Source organism: Canis lupus, chromosome 4 (assembly GCF_003254725.2).
Source record: "Canis lupus dingo isolate Sandy chromosome 4, ASM325472v2, whole genome shotgun sequence".
Classification (NCBI taxonomy): Eukaryota; Metazoa; Chordata; class Mammalia; order Carnivora; family Canidae; genus Canis; species Canis lupus.
Genome location: NC_064246.1, coordinates 14108147 through 14131060, shown reverse-complemented (window position 1 = coordinate 14131060; position 22914 = coordinate 14108147). Strand labels below are relative to the sequence as shown.

Genomic DNA, 22914 nt, shown 5'->3' with positions numbered 1-22914 from the left:
CTTGGTAGGTGGGAGGTTTAATAAACAAGGCAACTTACATATGAGGCATGTCTTGGGAAGCTGTAGATCAGTACCCTCCTGCCTTCCAGAATCTTAAACATCTAAATAGATGTCTTAACTGGATTCAGTCACATATACTGTCCAGACGGTCTCAACACTCAAGGGCTACTTCCTTGAAACTGGCTTCCAGGATGGGAATGGTAGGTAGAATGTTCTTTCCAAGAACACGGAGGGAGTGAGGAATCTCTGATTATCTAGGTCCTGTTCACAGGTTAACTGGTGGTCACACCCCCTCGATAGCTCCTTCAGCATGTTTTAGTTCCCTCCTTACCAGAGTAGGAAAGGTGTTCAGACTCACTTGCAACTGAGTGGACTTTCTTCAGGCCAGTGTCTCTGTGGCTTAAAAAACCATCTTCTCACAGTGGCTGAAAAGAGAAGCTGTGGCACTTTTACCTACTAGGTAAATCTCTCTTTCCCTGATGAGGAGACCCCAAATGAAGGTTCAGAGTTGTTCATTTTGGATGGATCATGGAAACCCCTCCGGCTTTTGGAAGCAGGCAGTCGATAGCGTTATCCTGCCATCTTCTTTTTAACATTCAATCCAGCGAACACTTTAAGCTTTAATAAACATCTTCTCCTTTAATAGTGTTGACTCCAAGCTAATAAGGCAACTAACGAATCAAGTGAAGGTAAATTTCTCATTAACAATTTATTTAACTTTGTTGAAGAGAGCAATTCCAACTTCTGCTAATTGAGTTTGTAACAAAAAGATGGATCCATTTTACTACCACCCTCAGGACCTTCATCAAACTCTGAGAAAGGTAAAGTAACTCTCATTAGCAGACTAAGAGGTAAAATCTAGGATGGAATGGAAGGTACCAGAACACTGTTAAATTCCAAAAACTTCAACACATTATAAAGCACAGACTGGCATTTCACAGTATTTTGAATTTTATTTGCCAGAGGAAGAGCCCTTTGACTTGAAGCTAAAGCCCTGTGTAAGACTTTGAAGATACTGGCTTTAGGATGTGGGTGATGTGTTCAATTTCTCCCCCTTTATTTAAGATCCCTCTGTGGAATGTGGAAAAGCGTGCTGGGTAGACCTATAAGAGGACTTACCCTTTGCAGCTGATCCAAAGCCTTTCCCTCTGGCTCCAGGAGGTTGCTGTAATTTAGGAGTTTTATAACGAAGGGCTGAGCAGGACTGCCTAAAGTGACAGCCCTGCGGGCAGAGGGGCATGTGGTGTGTCTGTGATCGGTCAGTGATTGAATTGGAAGGGATTTAATAATTCTTGAAATTCTCGGCTTTTTCCTGAGACTTTCCTCTGGAAGCCTGATTAAATGAGTATTATTTCTTCTTAAGTGATTTTACAGGTCGTTTATTTTGGATTTATGAGTATCAACACATTTTAAAAGGTATTAGCGAGCTGTACTGCTGGATACTTGTTCTCTAAATCATTAACTTTACTCTGTATCAGCATCAGATAATAAGAAATCTTTCAAATATCACTTTGTTTTTTTCTTCTTATGTATTCATTCAGGCAACAAATATTTTTTAAACACCTTCTGTTGCTAGGTCCTGGAAATACTCCAATGAACAGACAGGCATGGTCTTGCTCTTACTACATTGTAAGAATTAGGAAAAAAAATGTTTAGTAAAGTCCATATTATTGTGAAGTCATGGAGAATGAATCTGAATTTAAATTAGTCATCCCTTCCCATTCAACACTGCATCCAACAAATCAAGTTCTATATGGAGAAGCACAAACAGGATAAGATTCCTCTGTGTTTTTACATATGCTAGTGTGTGTGAACATTTAAAGTAGGAAGAGGAGGTGAATTGGGGAAAAAAACTATCCTTTTTCCTCTGTGGTCTTTCCCCAAGGTAGAGTTTCCATAGAATTCGAAATTGGCCAATCGTTCTAAGTCTGTAGCTTCAAAAAAGAAAATGTTTGGGAGGCACATCTCAAGTTTTGCACCTGCCCATAAAACCTGCTCTTTGTCTGTGTCCCGTTCATAGGGCTTGGGTGTCCGGTGTTGGGCACAAGGTAAAGGGAGTGTGAGTAAGTGAATCATTTGAATCATGTTGGTGAAGAGGATGGAAAGGCTCAAACCAGATAAATGGAATGATCTGGAAGCAGGAGAGGCAAGGCAAACAATAGCAGAAAGGCTAGTCATGAAGTCAGGAACAAGGTGGATTTGGGTGAGGATTCAGAATGGGGATCACAGGAAATGTTGGGTCTGGGGGGCATTGGTTCTCTGTATTGATCTGAAGCCATGTGAAGAGTCAGGGGTGGAGCCTTGAGCCAGCATGAAAGTTCCTGTTGGGTTTCAGTACTTGGAGCCCCCAGGAGTGGCCAGCTGTGCAGCAGTTGCAAGACTCCCTGAGAATTGCCTGTTCTTTTCACCCTTGGCTTAGGAGAAACCTGGTGATGAAGGATGTGGCAGCAGAGTCAGGGATGCCACCATTTTCTCAGAAGAAAACAGCAGTTAACCCAAAACAGAGGAAAATTCAGCCATGTTCACGAAGCTTGAGATTTGACAAAGTACTTTACCACCCATCTCATTGGCCCTCCAATGGCCCAGCTGTAGGTGGGCAGCTAGAGGGAGGGTGGTCTTCCCGTTTGGACAGATGATGAAATGGAATCCAGAAAGAGCAAGTGGGTTTAAGGTCACAGAACTATGTCAGGTTAAACTTAAAGTCTCAGCCTGAATCTCCTCATTCCAGCTGCAACTCTCTTTTCAGAAATTTAGAGAATATTCAAATGATATGGAAAAATAAGTAAATGATAAAACAGAGCATTGCAGACATATTGACTCTTTGAAACATAAGTGTGAGATTATAGCCAAGTATCTGTGATTCCTTTAGAAGCTTTGGCAATTCCCCCTGGCTGTCTCCTTTTCCACCATTTCAGCCCTGGTTGACACTGGTGGAAATGTGTCTCTGAGCATTTACTGCACCCTCTTTCAACAACATCCAGACTCAGTATTCCGTATGTGGCTATAGTCCTCATGGTAGTTAAGATCCAGGAGTACCAGGAAACATTTTATTGAGTAAGATTCCACCCATTGGCTTACTCGGTTCCTAAACTATCTTTCAGAAGTAAATCAGAAGGTTTTACCAGTCTATTTGTTTGCTTGAGTCAGGAAATCTGAGGGAAATGAATCTAATTCACTCTTCACATTTCTAATTAAAACTCCTTACATTTCAAACTTTCTGACAGAAAAAAAAAAAAAAAACAAACACCAGAAACATTGTGTGGAATGCAGCTCTGAGAAGACACAATCCATGTGTGATTGCTTGAGCAGGAAGGGTTAAACGAGGCAACAACAAAAAAGCCGCTTGTTTTTGCTTGCTTAAAAAAAAAAAAAACTCAAACCATCTCCAAATGTAGCTTAATCCATTTTCAGACTCTATACATTATGCATCAAGATTTTGTACAAAAGGAATTTGAGAGGAGTGTTTGCGTGAAACCACTCCAGTGGATTCAATTTGCAGTTTAGCATATTAGACTCAAAAAGTTTACAAGACATTCTGAGCACCCTGCCTTCTGCCCTTATGGACCAGGAGGTTGCTACTTCAGATAAATAACTTTTTAAGAATGAATAGGTTCCATCAGGTGTCCTCAAAACAATTAAGAAAGGATTTGGTCTCCCTTCCCCTTAGCTCAGCAATGATGACAAAAGCTCAAAGAAGAGAAAGCATGATTGAAAAGGTTTCAGGGGTTCTGCAGATCCTGAGGTTCTTTCAGGCAAAGCCACCTGGCCCAAGGTAGAAAAGCTAGTTGTGAGAAGACACTCCCCCTGTAAGGAGCTCACACAGGTAGCTCCGTAATAGCTGCCAACCTTACTCACCTTCAGTTCAAAGCTGAGTTGCCACTGTGGTTAAACATGTGGATGGAAAGCTCAGAATCGATCATCCAGATGTCTTCACCTAGTGGATGTCACATGTCATTGAGACCACATCTGGATACTTGGAGGACCAGCTGTATTTTTATTTCCTTTTAAGTAATGAATTGTTGGGGTCTTGGAAACATAGTATTCCTTTCTTCTTACCCAGAGAACATGTACCGCTGGGGAAATACGCTTTATGGTGGCCATCAGGCAAGAGTCTGGAGAACCCCCCAAACAACCCATTTCTGGGTTGTTGATGATGGGAGGTCCTAAGCTGACAGGTGAAATCTGACCCTGGCATCGTTACTGTTACAAACTAGGGACTGTCTAAACAATCTAAAGAGCATTGAAAGTTTATAGTAACTTTATTAATTTATTATTTTTTTCAGTATTGAAAAGTTCCCAGTGGCATGGCTGGTTGCCTGGGCTACAGTGTTGTGCTGACAGCTCCAGTCCTTTTCCTGGCAGCTGAAGACCCAAAGACAGTGACCAATGAGAGGGTGGCATTCTCCTCTGAACTTTTCATTAGGCTGGTGATTCATCTTGAGACCCACATTTTATGAAGGCTGTGAATTCCATGCAATGTAGCTGTTGAGGTGTCTACATTCAAATTGGATTCCATTAAGTTTATGGCGTGATTAAATGTCTGAATCATAAGGAGTCAGGGTTGAATTTATGTGCCTTCTGAAAGCACTTTTGAAGACTGGCAGCTTAGATGAGTGTAATTTGATGCATGGAATCAGAAGAACAAACCTAAAGAGACATCAACTCAAATATAACAAGGATCTGAGGATTGAGGTGAGTGCTGCTCTTGCATATATGTAGTGGGGCTGTTATCCAGCATGCATTTTTTTTTCCCCTTCAGAGTATCCAATTTGGGGCATAAGAAGGGACTGGGTGGTCTGCCATTGCAGTGATTTTCAAACTTAAAAGTCCCTAACCAAAAAAAAAAAAAAAAAAAAAAAAAAAAAGTCCCTAACCATTAATTGAGGTGCTTGTTAAAAATGCCAATTTCCAGGTCCTGTCTTCTGATTCTGAAGGGATGGAGTGGGGTGCAGGAATTTTAGGCCTCACTAGGAGAAACACTGACTTAATAATTATCTTACATTTGGACAAGTGATATGCGTCTTCCATTGCCTGGCTCACAACTAGTGGTAAGAGAGCAAGATCCAGAACCAGATCTCTGTACGGTTTGCTCAGTTATCTTTCATCGTCCACTTAGTTCTTGCTCATCCACACTCATATATATGATGTGGAAATGGATGGATGTGAAAGCTACACGTGCCATGTTAGAAAAGTAGAGAACAACATGAGGTGGCAGAGAGAGTGAGTGAACGGCATATTGCAAGTTATCAAAACTGAATTCCAACATCTCATTAAAATTTTTGAAATATTCCTTAACACATCAGGGTTAAATGGGAGTTGGATAATACTTCACATATTTGAGTCAATTTTAGGCAATTAAATGGCACATGAAATACTTTCATTTCTGCATTTCCCTTTATGGATTTCTTTGACTCTAAATACATCAAATATATAGCATTTAGAAATTCTAGAACTGATGTTGTTAAACCCTTTTTTATATTCTGACAATTTGCATTTATTCTTTAATTCTCTAATTTGTGAATTGGTTCAGATCTTTAGCAAATTTTCTGAGTTGTTAGCACTCTTTGTATTGATTTTATAGAGCTGTTTATATATTAAAGTTGTTAACTCCATATCTATCATACACCTTGCTGAAAGTATTTTTCTTTTTTCTTTTTATTTATTTTTTTTCTCTTTCTTTTTACTTATGGTGAAATTTCTTTTGTACAGAGCAGTTCAAAATTTTTTCTGTAGTTAAAATGATACTTTTTGCCTGTTCTCTGTGACATTGTTTCATTGTTTTTATTTGTTAGAGCCTTCCCCATAACAAGATTAGGAAAAGAATCACTTATATTTTCTTCTAGCTATTCTTTAGTCTTAACATTTGCATTCATGTTTAATGCTTTAACCTGTTGATATACTTCGTAAGATGTAACATACAAGAAAACGAATATGTAACAAATATTTTCCCTCAATTTATTGTCTCAGCATCATTTCCTGTAGATTTCCTTATTTTCCCATCAGCCTGTGAAAATAGAATTATTTTTATCCCCATTTTAGAGATGAGTGAACTGAGGCTTAGGCAGCTGATGCTGCTTTTATCTACAGGAGCAGATCTAAGAACGTACCTCAAGTCTGAGTGACTAAATTCATACCCTTGGCCACCCAAGTGAATTTCATTGTAAAACAAATTCTTAATTTGGAGGCTACTTTTTCACTAATATCATACTTGAAAATATTTTAGCTTTGTCAGGTTTCTAAATTAGAAAGCCCTTGCCCTTTTTTATTCTTTCAGCATTCATATTGATCGCAGACTAGCATTTGCAATTATAGACGCTGAGATTTTCCGTGAAATTACACTTAAAAAGACGTCTCTATTATATTTAACCATTACATCTAGCAAAACCCTGTAGGAGAGTTTTATATTTTTCTTCAGCCAGGTCCTTTACATTTCCTATTTTCACCTTAAGTATTTGGTATGTGTGTTACTACCGTAAGAGATTTTTTTCCATTATATTTTGGAATCATTATTAATCTATAGAAAATCTATTTTTAATATTTATTTTTAGCCAGTTATGTTTTTAGAATAGTTCTTCTTATGGGTTTTCAGTGTAGATAGTCTTGCATTCTAAAAACAATAATGGTTTTAGCTTTGTGTTAATTATGTTTTTAATTTCTCTATGGTGTCTTACTGTAGTGCCAAGAAAAGCTCTTACCAATGGTGAAAACAGCCATCCAGCCAGCATGTCTGCTTGCTCTCTGCTCTCTCTTCTACAAAACACTCATGAAGTACCTCCTCTGACAGGCACTGTGCTAGACGTTGGAGACAGAGCACGGTCCCTGCCCTCCTAGAGCTATAGTTTGGATAGGGAGACAGATATTAGACAGATATTCACATAAGTACTTCATTGTATACTACCCTTGTCTCATTCTTAGCTGAAATGGGAATACATCTGGTCTTTCAATTTTAAGCCAATTCTTTAACATGCTGTGTTTCTTTAAGACTAGTTTCTAGGTTTTCTTTTGTTTTGTTTTTTTTTAAAACCAGGGATTTTTAGGAAAAGGCTTTCCAAAATCACCTTCTTTTACCTACTGTCAGTCATTTTATAAACAATAGACCCGAGGCACAGTGGGGTAATGTGACATGGCTGCCATCAGTCAGTTCTTTCTAACAGAATCCTCTGTGGAATCCAGCTCTAGAAGCCATCTCAGTACTACAGGGGCAATGTGTCCACTTACCCAATGCCATGGGCTTACTAATGTGAAGACTGGGAGCTTTTTTAGAATAGTAGTCATTTTGGGCAGCTCTCTGCGCTTGCCCTGGGCTAAACGGTACCTGCTGACTTCTAATGGTTGCTGCTCTAGAGACGCCAGGAAAATACCGGAGCTCCCAGGGGATTGGCCCAGAGGCGGGCACAAGGGTAGTGATGGTGCAGGCCAGGGGATAGCTTAAACCTATTAGAAGCAGTGCTTATTTCTTAGTCAAAAAATAGTTAACATAAAATGTATGGAAAACACAGCAAACAATTTTAGAATCACCTGTAATCTTACCACCACAAGATAACCCCCATTTTGTTTAAATGCTTTTTCTTGGCCTATCAAATTTTCTCCACAGCACACATAGCATGTTAAGTGATAGACTTTTCCTTATTTTTTTTCCATTCAATATTACATCGTAAACAATTTCCCAAGTCTGTAATTGCCTCATCTTTTTGTTTGTTCTACTACCTCAGTTTAGCCCTGACACATGAGTTTTGCTTTGCAATGCTCTGCTGATTCATTTGGCTATTCATTTTGAAATAGTTCTAACAAATAAAGGAGCCTATGAGGACACCTTGAATAAAGACACTTAACTGAATCTGAAATGGCCACACTTGGTTGAATGAATGATGACCATGTCATCAAAGTTTCAGCAGGAAGGAAATGGTAATAATAATTCAATATGAATCCAGCACCTTAAGAGCTGAGAAGGTTTGGTTTCAACAATTTCTAGCTATTTTTCATAGACATGTTGAAATGCAGCTAGCTTCTTCTATGGTAAACATTTAAAAAACCACACCCACCCATAGGGATAATAATCAGCATCAGTAGCATGGTTCTTGAAAAGGAGGAAAGATTTCACTCTCTCTCTCTCTCATCTATCTATTGCTTTCTCTAAAGTTTGAATTGGAGAACACCGAGCATGGTAGGATGTCCTGAAGCATGATGTGCTGTGGAGTAGACATGCAGCTGCCCATCCAGTGGCCACTTTTTTCTCTTCTCTCTGATAGAATCTCAATTTTCTTTTTCCACCTCTGTCTGTGATCTGAGCACGCCTTTTATTTTAACTTGTCAACTATCCAAATCAGAATAAGACTTGAGTAACACATATTAGTTTTTAGAAATAAATATAGTTAATATTGACAGCACCCAGCATATCAATATTCACTCTAATGTAGGCCTTCATGAGGTTCCTGTGGAAGTCTTTAGTAAATAATTTTTAGTGGATTACAGAGTATTTCAGCTCAGAAAATACTTCAACCAATAGGAAAAACTATTAGCAAATTAATAATTTAGAGTCTTGTTTATGCTTTTCTTATTATGTTAGCATAATCCCTAACCATAGACATTTAAAAATTTACAGGTCTTGCTCAAAGTAGAAAGTATTTAAGGTGTGTCCTCTCGTGGGAAATTCCAGAGTGTGCAATTCATCACGTTTGTGAGGCTCAGTCAATTATTTCATAGAATGTCAGCCTAGGAGAGGCCGTGGGCTTATATAAACTAAGAATTAATTACCTTATGTAATAAAACTAAAGCAGATCCCTAGTTAATGAATTTGCTAGTTGTTTTCTCAGTTTATAGACATTGACCCATATGAGACATAATACACATGCACAAACACAGACAGACATAGTCACCGAGTTAATCAGGGTATGCTCAATTGCTGTAGCAGATAGACTCCGGAATGAAGTTGCCCGAAGAAGTGGGAGCTTACTTCTCCCCCATGACAGTCTGGACACATGATTAGGTTGGGAAGTGTCTCCTGCCGTGGGGGCATTTAGGAACCTAGAACCTAGGCAGATAATTGTTCTATTACCTTCAAAATGTCACCTTTCTCACGGTCATCCAGCTGACAGGTGGAAGAGAGAACAAGGAGAAACCTTGTCTGGTCTGCAGCAACACCCTTCAAGAAGCCCCCCATTTCACTCCTGTTCACACCTCACTGCCTGGAGCTTAGTTACATGGTCACACTTGACCACCACGTGACCTGGGACACGCAGCCCTGCCATTCTGGGAGAGTGGATTCCAGTGGCCGGCTTCTGACACACAAGTAGTGTAACAGAACACCAGGCTGGAAAAATCTCTTAGCTGGTGAACCCATCCTCCCCGGTCTCTTCTCCATTCTCCCCATTGCCATCAGTATCATCTTGGCATAGTGCAGATGTGCTTGTCCTTCCCCAACCACCTCCACATCTCTTAAAAACTTTCAGTAACTCTTCATTGTATTTTGGACAAAGACAAAACTCTAACTTGACATACAAGGCTCTGCATAATCCAATGTCCACTTACCTAAGCATTTTCAATTTTGAAAAATACTCCTGCTCACTTTTGAGGCCCTGCCACACACTCTCCTTTTCACAGCTTCTACTTATGTGGTCTCCTTTCTAGACACTTGACACTTGCTGTTTCCTTGGTCTGAAAACTCTTTTCTTTCCTTGTTGCCTCATTAGTGCCTATTGATCCTAAATATGACTCTTCCAGTGGAAACTTCCTTGATTTGCTCAAAATCCTCTAAGTAAGCTCTCATTGCAGGAGTATATCTTTTTTTTTATAGCACCCATTACAGTTATGCTTTTATAATTGCTTGTGTGACTGATTAAAATCTACCTCTCTCAATAGACTATATATATTCTATGAGGAGAACAGTTATGTCTATTTTAGCTTATATGTGTTCAGTGTCACTTCTTACCCCAAGAAGATACTTACTAAACATGTGTTGAACATAAGCATGTTTGAATGAATGAATGCAAAATTGTATTTTAGTTTGGCTCCTGCCACAAATTAATTGTGATCACAGTCTTCACTCCTCAGGGCTCAGTTTCTTCATTGTGAAAGGGTTGAATTAGATGATGTTTAAGACCTTCAGCACCATGGTCCTTTGGTCTTACTCTTTGAAAATTGAATCCTGTGGGTCATTACATTTGTCAGTCACTCAGGTACATTTCCTAAACAGATGTAACAAATTTTGAATCTGGCAAGTTAGAGTGAGAACACTTCTTATTGTTTCATTTTGAATTTCAACACAAACGTTAAGTTTAGCCTAATCCATGAAGTCCAGTAACAACTGAAAAGGATAGAGTTAATGAAAAACAATAGTATTGATTATTATACAGAAAAAGATAAGGAAATAAAAGCCACAAACATTTTGTTGATCATTGTAAGAGTAACTTCTGTATAGGGTCAGAAGATGAGCAACATGTTACTTTTATTCTAGTTGAATTTATTTATTTTTATTATATTTTATTTATTTATTCATGAGAGACAGAGAGAGAGAGAGATAGAGAGAGAGAGAAAGACAGAGAGAGAGAGACAGAAGGAGAAGAAGGCAACCCACAGAGAGCCTAGTTTGAGACTCAATCCCAGGACTCTGGAATCACCACCTGAGCCAAAGGCAGATCCTCAACCACTGAACCACCCAGGTGCCCCTATTTTGATTGAATTTAAAACTTGGCTTTCAGAAGGTCATGAATTGACAATGCATTCACAGAAAATTTCATTGGTATAAGAACAGGGGTTTCTTCTTCTTTTTTGATTTCAAGATTGACATTCAATAAAAAAGGTAATATCTAGGCTATTTTAATCTTTTTTTGTGTGTGTGACGTAATGGCAGGAAATCTTTTCCATATCCAATTTCAAGTTGTTTGATATTACTTATGTATCATCTACCTAATCTATCACCTATCCTCTCCCTATTTAAAAACAGCACTTTCCATATCATATTTATATTTTAAAAGTCAAGGAATGCTCACTTAGAGAAGTCTTAGTAGGATCTAGGGGAAATTTACTTCATTGAGCATAGCTTGAGAGACTAGGACCATTCTATAAATGGTTGTAAGGTTAGCTGATTGATAGACCACACTAACATGTTATATTGTAGAGTTGGGTATTTAAAAGGAACCTGTATACCCTCTGCTTTTATGAGTTATGCATGTTTTTAGAAAGTTTCAAAATCTACCATGGAACTGAGAAGATAAGGTGAGGCCCAGGACTGATGATGTTTGTAGTTTCTCTTAGAAGTGGATTTTATCACTTTGACCTTCTTTATGACCATTTCTTTTGCTGGCTGTCTTCGATTTTTCATGTGTCACTAAGAAGGGGAATGTCTCTACATCAGTGGTGAAATCTGACTAGGGGCATCTTTCCTTCTAACTAATTTTGTTTTGGCTGAGAGTCTTTTAAATTAATAAATGATTTTTTAAAAACAGTTTTAGATATACATAAATCTTTAAAAAAGATTTTATTTATTTATTCATGGGAGACACACACAAAGAGAGGCAGAGACAGAGGGAGAAACAGCCTCCCTGTGGGGAGCCCGATGCTTGACTGATCCCGGGGTCCTGGGATCACGCCCTGAGCTGAAGGCAGAGGCTCAACCACTGAGCCACGCAGGCGTCCCAGATATATATGAAAATTGAGTAGATTAGTACAGAAACTTTCCAGATATTGTTCCCCTCCCTCTGCACAGTTTCTCCTATCATTATTATTGCTGTAATTACTAGTCTTACATAAGTATGATACATTTGGTATCATATTAGTTCATACAATTAATGAACTAATATTGATATATTTTTTAAAGTCCATATTTGTATTTATTTTTTTTAAATTTTTTATTTATTTATGATAGTCACACACACAGAGAGAAAGAGAGAGGCAGAGACATAGGCAGAGGGAGAAGCAGGCTCCATGCACCGGGAGCCCGACGTGGGATTCCATCCCGGGTCTCCAGGATCACGCCCTGGGCCAAAGGCAGGCGCTAAACCGCTGCGTCACCCAGGGATCCCCCATATTTGTATTTCTTTAGATATCCTCTTTCTGTTGCAGAATTACATCTAGGATTCCATGTTTCATTAGTTGTCATGTGTCCTTAAGTTCCCTTCGACTATAACTTTTTCTCATATTTTCCTTGTTTTTGATGACTTTGATGGCTTTGCGTAGTACTGATCAGGTATGTTGTAGAATGCTCTCTTACTGGAATTTGTGTGATGTTTTTCTCATGATTAGCCTAGGGTTATGGGTTTGGGGGAGGAGAGTACTATTTTCATCAACTCTTATCAAGTATATATGCCACCAATATGATTTTTGAATGTTGACATTGATACTGATCATATGGAGGGAATAACACTTGTCAGGTTTCTTAACGGTAAAGTACTCTTTCTATACTGTATTCTTTGGAAAGAAGTCGTTATGCAGAGCCCACATATAATGATGGCCGTTATGCCCCTCCTCTTTTGGAGTAGAGTATCTATATAATTTATTTAGAATTCTTTTGCAAGGGAGATTCGGACCAAGATTCTTTTAATTAGGTGGGCTTATTTGGGTTTCAGGCTATCCCAATAAGCATTTTCTGGCTATAATTATGCATATATTTTAAAGATAAGGCAATATGACCATGGCAACAGGACAGAGTGGGATTAGGAACATGAGGATCTGACATTGCAGACCAGCCAGGTTCGTTGCCAGAAGTGAGACCTGGGTAGACTTGTCTCCCCTGAGAGTTGTTTTGTATGATCAGAGGTTCTACTTGGCAATATCGCTTTACTTGTTATCCTCACTGCCTGGAACAAATGTTCCATGGTGTGGCCCATGGCTGGTTTCTTCCCCTATCCTAGTCTCAGTTCAAACACTACCCCTTCCAAATAGAGTTCTCAGAGCACCCCAGGTAAAGTAGCTCTCCCACATCCCAGAACCTTCTATCTCATGGCTTTGTATTAATCACTAAGCATCATCTATTGTTATCTAAGGTCTTCTTATTTCTTCACTTGACTCCAGCAAGTCAAGGACCTTACCTATCTTATTTTCATCTGTCCTACCTAGAAGGTTCCCTGAATATACTCAAAAGAAGAAACAAACATCAAATGACCCTTGGAGACATCCGCACTGAACATTCTCTGAAGCTAAAAATTAAGTGAAATAACAGAACTCTTTGGCAGTTCTGACCAAGATAAAAGATAAGCCCATCTCCACTGCTGGTACTTCCATGAAAAAGGACAGGATCCTAAAAGCAAAATAGATTTTTAGTATTCTTTCCTTGTTTTGGAATTTGAATTCCAACAAGATGGTATTATTTTGACTTAGATTCCTTTTTGCTTAGGAAACTTAAATTAATAGGTATTTTGGCTGCTACGAAAGAGTACTGACTTCTCTTATTTAACAAATCAATGTCCAGGAAAAAAAAGACTTTGATGTCCAGAAGAGGGACGTCTTCCTGAGGCTCTCTGAAATTTGAGATGTCAGAAGTATTTCTCCTCTACAATTGTTGGGAAAAGGAGCACGTTTATTCTCTAGGGGAACTGAAGCATAATGAAATGCAATCTAAGAACATGCAAACTTATTATCTACCAGGATGGTTGAATGGTTCCAATCAAATGGAGGATAGAAATAGGGGCTTTATATTCGGATTTTGGAAAAATGACTCCACAGCTATATTTAGGCGCAACAGTGCCTGCAAATACCTGAAATTGTGGCAGTCTGTGGCTTGTTCATAACATAATGAATATATTTTCTCTTTGAAACTTAACATGGGGGTGAGGAAAAAGTGCCCCAAATTATTCCTGGAGATGGAAGAAAGCTATCTTATTATGGATGGTAAGAGAAAGATTGCAGCTTGTCTAAGTAATTGATTGCCGTTGGTTTTTAATTGGCTCTTCAGAAGGCTGCCTCTGTGCCAAAGACTGCTTCAAGTAGGTGAACCCTGTGACTTCAAAAAGTCAAAATTGTTCTTTATTTCTCTCACTCGTAGGAATTGCTAAGAAGTGGAGCTTAGCATCATTAGCAGTAGGAATTCTTTTATGAAAATACTATTTTCCTTGTCTTCATGGATAGAAGTCTTAGCACCAGGGAGATGACCTTTTAAAAAATACGAATCTGATGTCAATTGCTATTTAAAACTTACCAACAACTTTCCATTGCTATTAACTTAAAAATGAAATTCTGTAATGGGTTCTATGGGACCCTGCGAGAGCTTTGACTGTGGCTAAATTGTTCAGCCTCTCTTGTGTCCCAGGAACTTTGCACATGCTTCTGTGTCTGAAACTCCTCTTCCTTCACCTTCTTCTGTCTAGTTGATTCTAGGTACCCCTCAGTTCCCAGCCCAAATGTCAAAACTAGTGGGACATGTTGTGACCTCCCAGACTCCTTCGTTCAATATGCTCATAATTCCCCAAAGCTTGTCCTTATCATAGTTGGTATTAACTGCCTCCCCTACTAGATTATTAGGTCAGAGACCATGTCTGTTTGGCTCACTACTAAATGCCCGTACCTAGTAGGTACTCAATGCTATATACTGAAGAATGAATGAATGAATGAATGAGGCTAAGTTATACTTTCCTTTTTTGCATAAATACTTTCTAAATACTTAATACTACTTTTCTAAATACTTAATATGCTAACAATAAAATAAGTGTATTCCTTTATTATAATTACAAAAAGGAAAAGCCAGGTTTTACTTTGTTTCATATTGATAATGAGATAGCTCAATTGAAAATGAAGTGAAGAATGTGAGTTTTGTGATCATACGGGCCTAAGTTCAAAACCTGTTTCGAACACTTACTGGCTGGGTAATCATGGGAAAGTACCTAAAATTTTTCTGTGTTCCAGTTTCCTGGTCTATAAAATAGTTCAGACCTTGGTTTAAAGCTCTGATCCATCAGTTACTAATTGGGCAACTTGGTTCAAGTTAATAATTTCTCTAAGCTTCAAGCTTCATAATACCTCTCTTTCTCTGTCTTAGGGTTACTAGGAGGATTAGCCACACACACACACACACACACACACACACACACTTATAAACATATGAACGTTGTTCAATCTGTGTGTAGTAAGAAAATAAAAGCAAATTAACACGACAATGTGGCACTATGTTCTACTTATCAAAATACCAAAGATAAAAAATTGGCCAATGCATGTTTTTGGTAACAATGTAGAGAGAGATATTCTCATAGACTGTTGAGGTAGGTATACGCATTTCACTGTTGGTAAAATATCTTTGGAAGGCACTAAATTTGACCTAGAAACTTCCCCTCCTAGGAATTCATCTTACAGGTACAATCAATCATACATATTCATAAAAATGGCAATGTAGCATGTGATAGTAAATTACTGGAAGCAGTAAAAAGTTCATCAGTAGGACTAGTTTAAAAAGTTATGGAATTGATAAAATGAAATACTGCATGGTAATTAAAATGTATTGATAGAGAATTACCTCTAAAATATTTGATGAAAAAAAGCAATGTAAACAGGATGCAAATTATATTTTAAAAATGATCGCTCTATAGAAGCATTCAATTGTTTAAATGGCTAGAAAATGCTTCAAGAATTTACTGGAAGCCATGGTTGCCTCATGGGGAGAGAAATAAGGGTACGTAGCTTGAGTGAAATTTATTTTTCATTGTCTAAACGTTGTTATCTTTAACTGAATGTTTACATTCCTTTATCAACTTAAAATCAATTTAAAAGATCTACTGCTCCTATGACTGCTCTTTCTGTTATTATTAGAAGTTAGAATTAGGCTGCCAGAGACCCCTGGGCTGCTCCAACATGAAAGATGTAAGAGAACACAGTGACAAAGTGGTTACCATGGGAGGACACATTTATCTACAGGTGCCAGTGGAGAGACAGAAGGCTGGTAATTCTGCCAAAGAGGCTCATCACACATCTGGGCAGTGGGTATTAGGGATGGGCATTGGCTTTTAGGGTATCCTAGAGGGGAACAAAGACCAAACCTCACAACAAGTGTCCTTTAATATGAATTTATTGGATCCTTAGAACTACCTCGAAAATAAGTATGATCCCCATTTAATAAATGAGCAAACAGAGGTTGCAGAGCTTGTCCAAAGTCATGCAGTAGCCAGTGGTGGGAAGTCAGTCTTTTCCAAAGGCATGCTTTAGGCATGCTTATAGGTATCTGTGTAGTTTTTAGGGATCTTACTGCTACTGTTTATTCAGTTTTAGACTGCTGTCACTCTTGCTCAAAATAAGCACTATATTAAAAATGCAAGTCCACCCTGCGCCAATGATTGCATTTGAAGCCATGCTTGGTGATTTCTAGATGCGCCTTTATTTCCTGTTTGTGGTTCTCTAATTTTACCTCTGTTTTCCCTGGAGAATAGACTACTTGACAGAATCAAGCCTTGTGAGCCCTCCTATTGATCTCCTATGGCCTTCAACATTTTCAATTAGGAAGGACAGGTCAAGGAAGAAACACAGCTCAGCACATCTTCAGGCCTTCCAGACTTGGGACCGAATGAACAATAAACATGGTTTGATCTTAAGGACTACTCTTAATTTGCTGGTCAGTATGGTTAGAAACTTAACCAAATGCTTTCAGATCTGTCTCTACCTCAAATGAATATTCTGGGCAACCTCTTTGATACTGGTTTAGCCCAAAGTTAGAGCACAGAACATGTTTGAGCAAGTGCCACCCAGATGCAAGTACCTCTGGTTCCAGTATAAACTGGAAACTTCTTGAAGGAACTCTCTCTTCCTAGTAACGCTCTCCATTCTCAAATACTCTGAAGTCTAAGAAATTTGGAAAGGACCTCGCCAGTAATTAATTTATCCAACCTGAAACAATCAGTTGGCAAATGGATATTTTTCTTCTAAAATCATAGTTTAATAAAGGTATTTAAAGGCTTGAGATGTTTTCAATCATTCTATTGCGATATAATGGTTAATTTTAAGAACTCTGTGAGTTTGATTTGTATTTAAGATTTTTACAATCTATATATAGGTTGGTCTTTAATAACCATTTATACATTGCTTCTTTTTATATAGGTCATGTATTCTCCTGGGAGAATAACAAGATTAGAAATAACAAATACAGTACAGAATAAATTAAAGTGCTTCAAACTGCATTATATAATTTCAGAAAATTGGTTTCACACTGAAACGTTTAAATAAGAAAACCAAATGATTTAAGGGGGAAAAAAACCCCATAGTATATGCATTTTAATTGCTATTGTTTAGCAAGTTTTATCCTTGGCAGTGTGGTATCTGTTCACAGGGCTAGAGTAATGTGGCAGCTCACTGGGTCAATATGGATAAAATTATTATTTTTTTTTCCTTATTTAAAAAAGTTGGCTTCATTCTCCCTGAAGAAGAATAGCATTTATTAGTCAAAGCGTCAAAGGAGTATCGTAAAAGTAATTGTATTTTTATATATAATTCTCCAAACTCTTGTATACAAAATGTTCTTATTACACTTTGTGCCATAAATTCAGAGGGTGTTATGGGACAGGAGATAGCAAAATGGGGGCCAATACTTTTCTAATTACTTAGGATAATAAAAAGGAGGGCTTGGTTTTTCTCTCCCAGTGAAATGAAGGAGATCTGGGGCTCTTAGAGAGTCTCCTGGGCCGGCTGGTTGTGTTTGTTTCTGTGAAGTTTAGCATCACTCTCCTGGTACTGAGTCCTCAGGCCTTTTTCAATTTTTCTATTCGTGCATTAAAGGCCTCTTCCTGTATTTGCAGCTTTTCGTTTATCTCGGTCTGTGAAGACAATCATAAAAAAGTGGTTATGATGGAGCTATCTTTTGCTGCACATTGTCTTTGTGGTTTTGACATACTATAGTGCCTAAAGACAGACATTATCCCTCACACACCTTCCTGTTTTGCAGACGGAGCCGTGTTTCAGCCTGTAGTGATGTGATAACACTTTATCATATTTCTCTGCACATTCCCGATGTATAGCATGGCTGCTATGAACAGGAAGTGGTATTTGGACAGCCATTTTTCACATAGCCTTGTGTCGGAAGATAGGATAATTTATCTGCATTCTCAGACAGACTTTACCAATAAGCACCGAATCAGAATAACTGCTCTGGGCTCAGTTAGTGCGGTGTTGGGGGTCTCCCCACCCCTTTGCAATGATGTTTTTGTCTCCTGTGTAATATGTTCTAAATGGGATCTCAGAAAGCTTCTGTTGTGAAACCACAACACAAATAATCTCACAATTAGAACAACTCTCATAATTAAGAATATTCATCATACATTATCACTCTTGGAATTATGCCACTTTGTGGTATAGTTTTGGTAGAAATAAGTACGTGATTGCTGACAGGTTTTAGCATTTGCTGCAGCTGTGATAGCATTTAGCCTCTGGCAGTGATATTCTGTGGGCTGACACTGCTACCTGCACAATTCCAGAAATCCTGCCACATTATCTGAACATTAGTAGTCTGGAAATATCCTCCCTTTTTCATGATGGATAATAAAATTATGTATTAAGAAGCCAGCGATGAGTGATGTGGCAAAACCAGTGTTTGGTTTAGGTGATTTAAAAAGATTTGTTTAGGTGATTTTGTTTAGGGATTTACGAGCATGTGAGTAGTTTATACACAGAAGTATTAATAAGCAATTCAAAGTTCAGAATGTTAGTGCCTATAACATAATTTGATGTCTTCGGGGTAACTGTATTTTGAGAAACTTCTATTATTTCAATTTATACAGAATAAATTTTAAAAATCAAATACTGTTTTGGGCTACATATAAATTTTCATTCTTATTTATTTATTATGAGTGTAACTGTAACAGATAGTTTTGAAATGTATACCCTGGCTCCTTATGTGATGAGATTTTGTTCACCTTCAAGGTAAGAATCAGTATTTCTGAAAGGATCGCGCTGGTGTCAACAATTCTGCATCCTTATGTGACTCTCCATTTTTTTCTTGGGGGGGGGGTTTCAATTTTTTGATGTTGTTGTTTTTTAAAGAATTATTTATTTATTTTAGGGCAAGAGAATGAAAGAGTGCATGCATGAGTAGGGGGAGGAGTAGGACAGAGGGAGAGGGAGAAAAATCTCAAGCAGACTCCCTGCTGAGCACAGAGCCTTGCCCGGGGTTCCATCTCATGACCCTGCGATCATGACCTCAGCTGAAATCAAGAGTCTGATGCTTAGCCCATTGAGTCACCCAGGTGCTCCTGGCTCAAGTTTTATCAAGCCCATCAGTTCTGGCCTCTGGTTTCTCATTTTTTCCCCTTTTTCCTTTCTTGATGGTTGGGTGGAGGAGGCAAGGAAGAATGAACACGGTCCTCCAGGTTACAAAGGAACTCTGTCATTTTTTAGGAATCACTAATCCCCTTGGTCTTGGTTTTCGTAGAGTTGGAAAGAGCACTGATCTGGGATCTGGAGACCTAGGGGTTAATTTTGTTATGTAGCCTTGGACAAGTCACTTAACCACCTTGGGTATTAGTTCTTATCTGAAAAATTAAATAGCTAAAAATTAAGCATATTAACATTAGATGCTAACTTCTAAATTCATAATACCAACTCTTATTTTGTGATATATTCACCAGTGTTATATTTCAGTAGTATTACTTTGTGAATTATTTTTAAAAAATGTTACCCTTGCTTCCATCTGACATGCAACCAGATAGGAATTGAAATAGTTTGAAGAAATAATCTTGTCAGGATGAGCACTGGTTGTTATATGTTGGCAAATCAAACTTCAATTTAAAAACAAGAAAAAAAAGAATCTTTTCACAATTCTAAAGGACAGAGAAGCACCACTCTAAACAGTTAACTCTTGACTCAATTAATGTGTTCTATGCCCACTAATACTTTCATTTCTTTCAACTAAGGACACAAGTACTATTACCTATCAGCTTCTGTTTCACTGTGTCATCAGTGTTTTCACCTTAACCTGGAGACCTTTCTTATTTCATTGACACAAAATTCATTGACACAGGTGTGGGCTTTGGGGAGATGGTTCTGAGGGTAAGGTGCAGCACAGTGTGGTGACAGAGGGGAGCTACATTTCAGCTCTCTAGACTATGGTGATCAGTACTTCAGCTCAGGCACAAGCAGCAGAGCCTGGATGCAAACTCCAGGTCTGGTCAAGAACAAGGTTGTAATTAGTCTACCATGTCTCCGTGTTATTTCTCAGAACATTGCTGAGCATATAAGCTATCCCACGACCACTAGCATAGGGAAAGTTTCTACTGCCTTTAAGGGAAGAGTGGAAAACCCATGACCTGGGCTCACTAGCCTTTCACTGACCGCTACCTTGAGGTGATCTCCCTCTCAGCTTTTCTAACCTGGAAATTCAAGTTGACCTAGAAATACCTATGGTCCCAAGATGGCAAACTTCCCTCAAGGTTTTTATGTTACATTACCCTGTTGCTTGGACAGGGCCAACAGCCAACATTTAATGTAAGAATTTAGTGTTAGTATTCATATTTCTCTGAAACGTAATTCTTTAAATATATTAAAGTTTGCTCCATTGGGTATAATTTTTATTATACAACTCAGAGCCAGAATAATTTCATTTTGAATGTATCCGTAAAATTAAAATACCTAAACTATATAAGCTTAAAATGTTTGCTCTATTCAGTATAATTTTAATTAACATCTCAGAGCCAAGATAACTTCATTCTTAATAAATCTCTAGAACTATAAAGTGAGTCAATGGGAAAATAAGTGGATTAACATAAAAAACTTAAAGATTCACACTCAAGATTCTCTGAAATTTCTGAATTATAGAAAGTGAAAAATGCCTGAAACTACACTGGAGAAGGAGTTCTAAAAAACAAAACAAAACAAACAGACAAACAAACAAACAAAAAACCAAAAACCACACACACACACACACACACACACACACACACACACACACACAACTGTATTCAAAACATGAATTCTCTAACTACTTTTCCTCCCAAAATTGTAAAACAGCATGGCTCTTAAATAAAGGAGACATGAAAACTATTGGGAAATTGAAAACATCTTACAAATACTAATTCATTAAATGTTCCTACAGCAAGTCAGTGTGTTCATACCCTGACCATGGACATGCGGCTATCTTTGAACAGGGATGCTGCAGTTTTAGGAGCCAGCAGTATTGTAAGGCAGGGTTTAGAAGGGCGAAAATAACGTACCTCTCTAAAACAGGGGGAAAACTCTAGGTAAGCAGTGAGGAATTAAACTTGGAACTCGACCAAGACCCAAGGGTAAACACTGAAATAGTGCCACACCACCAGAGTATTAAAGTCCAAAGTGGTCTGGTCGTGATATTAGAGGTTGTGTGGTTTTTGTGGATCACACTGGGATTAGAACTAGAATCCAGGTCATAGCTCCTATTCAGGGCCTTTCAACAGTTTCTGACCCTGGCAATGCTGGATAAATGATTTAGTCTTTCCGTGTCTATCATTTTTCAATATATTTATCAGTGAAGTGCCTGGCTCATTCTTATATAGTTTACCAGGGTTGTTGAGAGAAAATACATAAAAGGGTTTGCTGTATCTTGAAACATTGCATAAATCCACATCATCAAGCCACTTTATTGAAAAATTGGCAGTAATTTGGCCCAGACTAATGTCCATGAATCCATTTAAAATGGAAACGACTGTGGCACCTAAAGGATCTGCATCCCCCACCTCTGGTCCAAGTCCTTTCTATGCCTAATTGCATTTAGATGAACCAGCTAATGAACTTCCAGGCCCAGCAAGGTTGGCTTCATGCCAAAGGGACAATAACACACATACACAGCAATCATATTCTTTCTGTTATAGAGTAGTGGTATAAATGTTGCAAACTCTAACAGTAAAAAAAAAAAATTCAATGAATAGTTAAAAATATACTGCTCACTACATGGAACATGGCTTTGGTAAAGATGTTTTCAATTTTGGGAGCCTGCAAACAATTCTATTACTGTCTAGTAGTTCCTCAGCAATAATTTCAGAGCTGCAGGATGGCAAAGGAGCCCAGGGCCATGATTATACATAAACTATATTTAGATGAAATGTTATCAAATCTAAAAAGGAGATATGTTCTGAACTCAGTTTAATTCAACTGCACTCTGCCCTTCTACACAGTAACCAGTTATTACATTCATGGGATTGTTAACAATAAAGCTTTGTGTAAAACGTGTTCTACCACTATTTCTGGTAAACACTAAACACCCCTTATTAAGCTGAGGACTTTGGCTGATTCTATGGGTATCAAATCATTAAATGTTCATGTAAATAGAGCATTAATGTTTGATGATTAGACAAGTAACAAGGTGTGCTCATGCCAAGCTAATCTTTTGCTCTTTCTAAATTAGTTGTTAATACAGTGTGCTTTTTATATATAGTCTCATGTTCAGATAACAATTAAATCTTTTCCTGAGACATATTAATATTTTAAACATGTAGTATGTTGTTCTGTTGATTCATAGTCATTTCTAGAAGAAATCATAAATCTTCTTAAAATATGCAATTCACTTGTTTAATCATTTTGCCTGGAAAATGATGCAAGTCTTTGTGTTGAGGTAGAAATGAGTTTTGGTTTTGTTTTGTTTTGTTTTGACAGGGAAAAAACATTAAACATAAAATTAAGCTGACTGATCCATCACTGGCCATTGCTACTAGGATGGCTGTCCCACCACCATATCCATGCAGCTTTTGATGTAAATTGCTTAGTTATTAGTAATATGTAAAAAAGAACAAACTATCTGAGAGGGAGTTCAAGGATTTGAAAGCCTCTCTTTAGAAATTTGGTGAGAAGACTTACCTAAGAATTACAATTGATCTTCTGTGTTTACTGTTAGAAATGTATTCCATTTACTCTTGCATGTGCAATGTTTACAGTATAACTGGCATGAAGTTTTAACCATGTTATTTTTGGAGTTTCGTTGATGGATGATTTTGTAAACTGACAACACATACCACAGTAGGTGATGTTGGCGAATCTGTTTTGTAA

The 22914-nt window shown here is 38.0% G+C and overlaps 1 protein-coding gene and 1 long non-coding RNA gene across 6 annotated transcripts in view; one reads left to right on the top strand and one right to left on the bottom strand.

The window, feature by feature from the left end:
- Window positions 1-286: 286 nt before the first annotated feature.
- The window catches only part of LOC118354450 (uncharacterized), a 40947-nt gene continuing 18319 nt past the window's right edge, over window positions 287-22914 (top strand). For both annotated transcript variants that reach the window (XR_004814915.2, XR_007410116.1), the window contains exons 1-2: window positions 287-821; window positions 4284-4692. This is a non-coding gene — a long non-coding RNA (uncharacterized LOC118354450). The remainder of the gene's footprint in view (window positions 822-4283; window positions 4693-22914) is intronic.
- CABCOCO1 (ciliary associated calcium binding coiled-coil 1) overlaps window positions 15971-22914 on the bottom strand; it is a 117313-nt gene continuing 110369 nt past the window's right edge. For all 4 annotated transcript variants that reach the window (XM_035715032.2, XM_049108971.1, XM_049108969.1 and 1 more), the window contains one exon: window positions 15971-17723. In XM_035715032.2, the coding sequence (XP_035570925.1) occupies window positions 17649-17723 (75 nt within the window). In that variant the 3' untranslated portion in view covers window positions 15971-17648. The remainder of the gene's footprint in view (window positions 17724-22914) is intronic.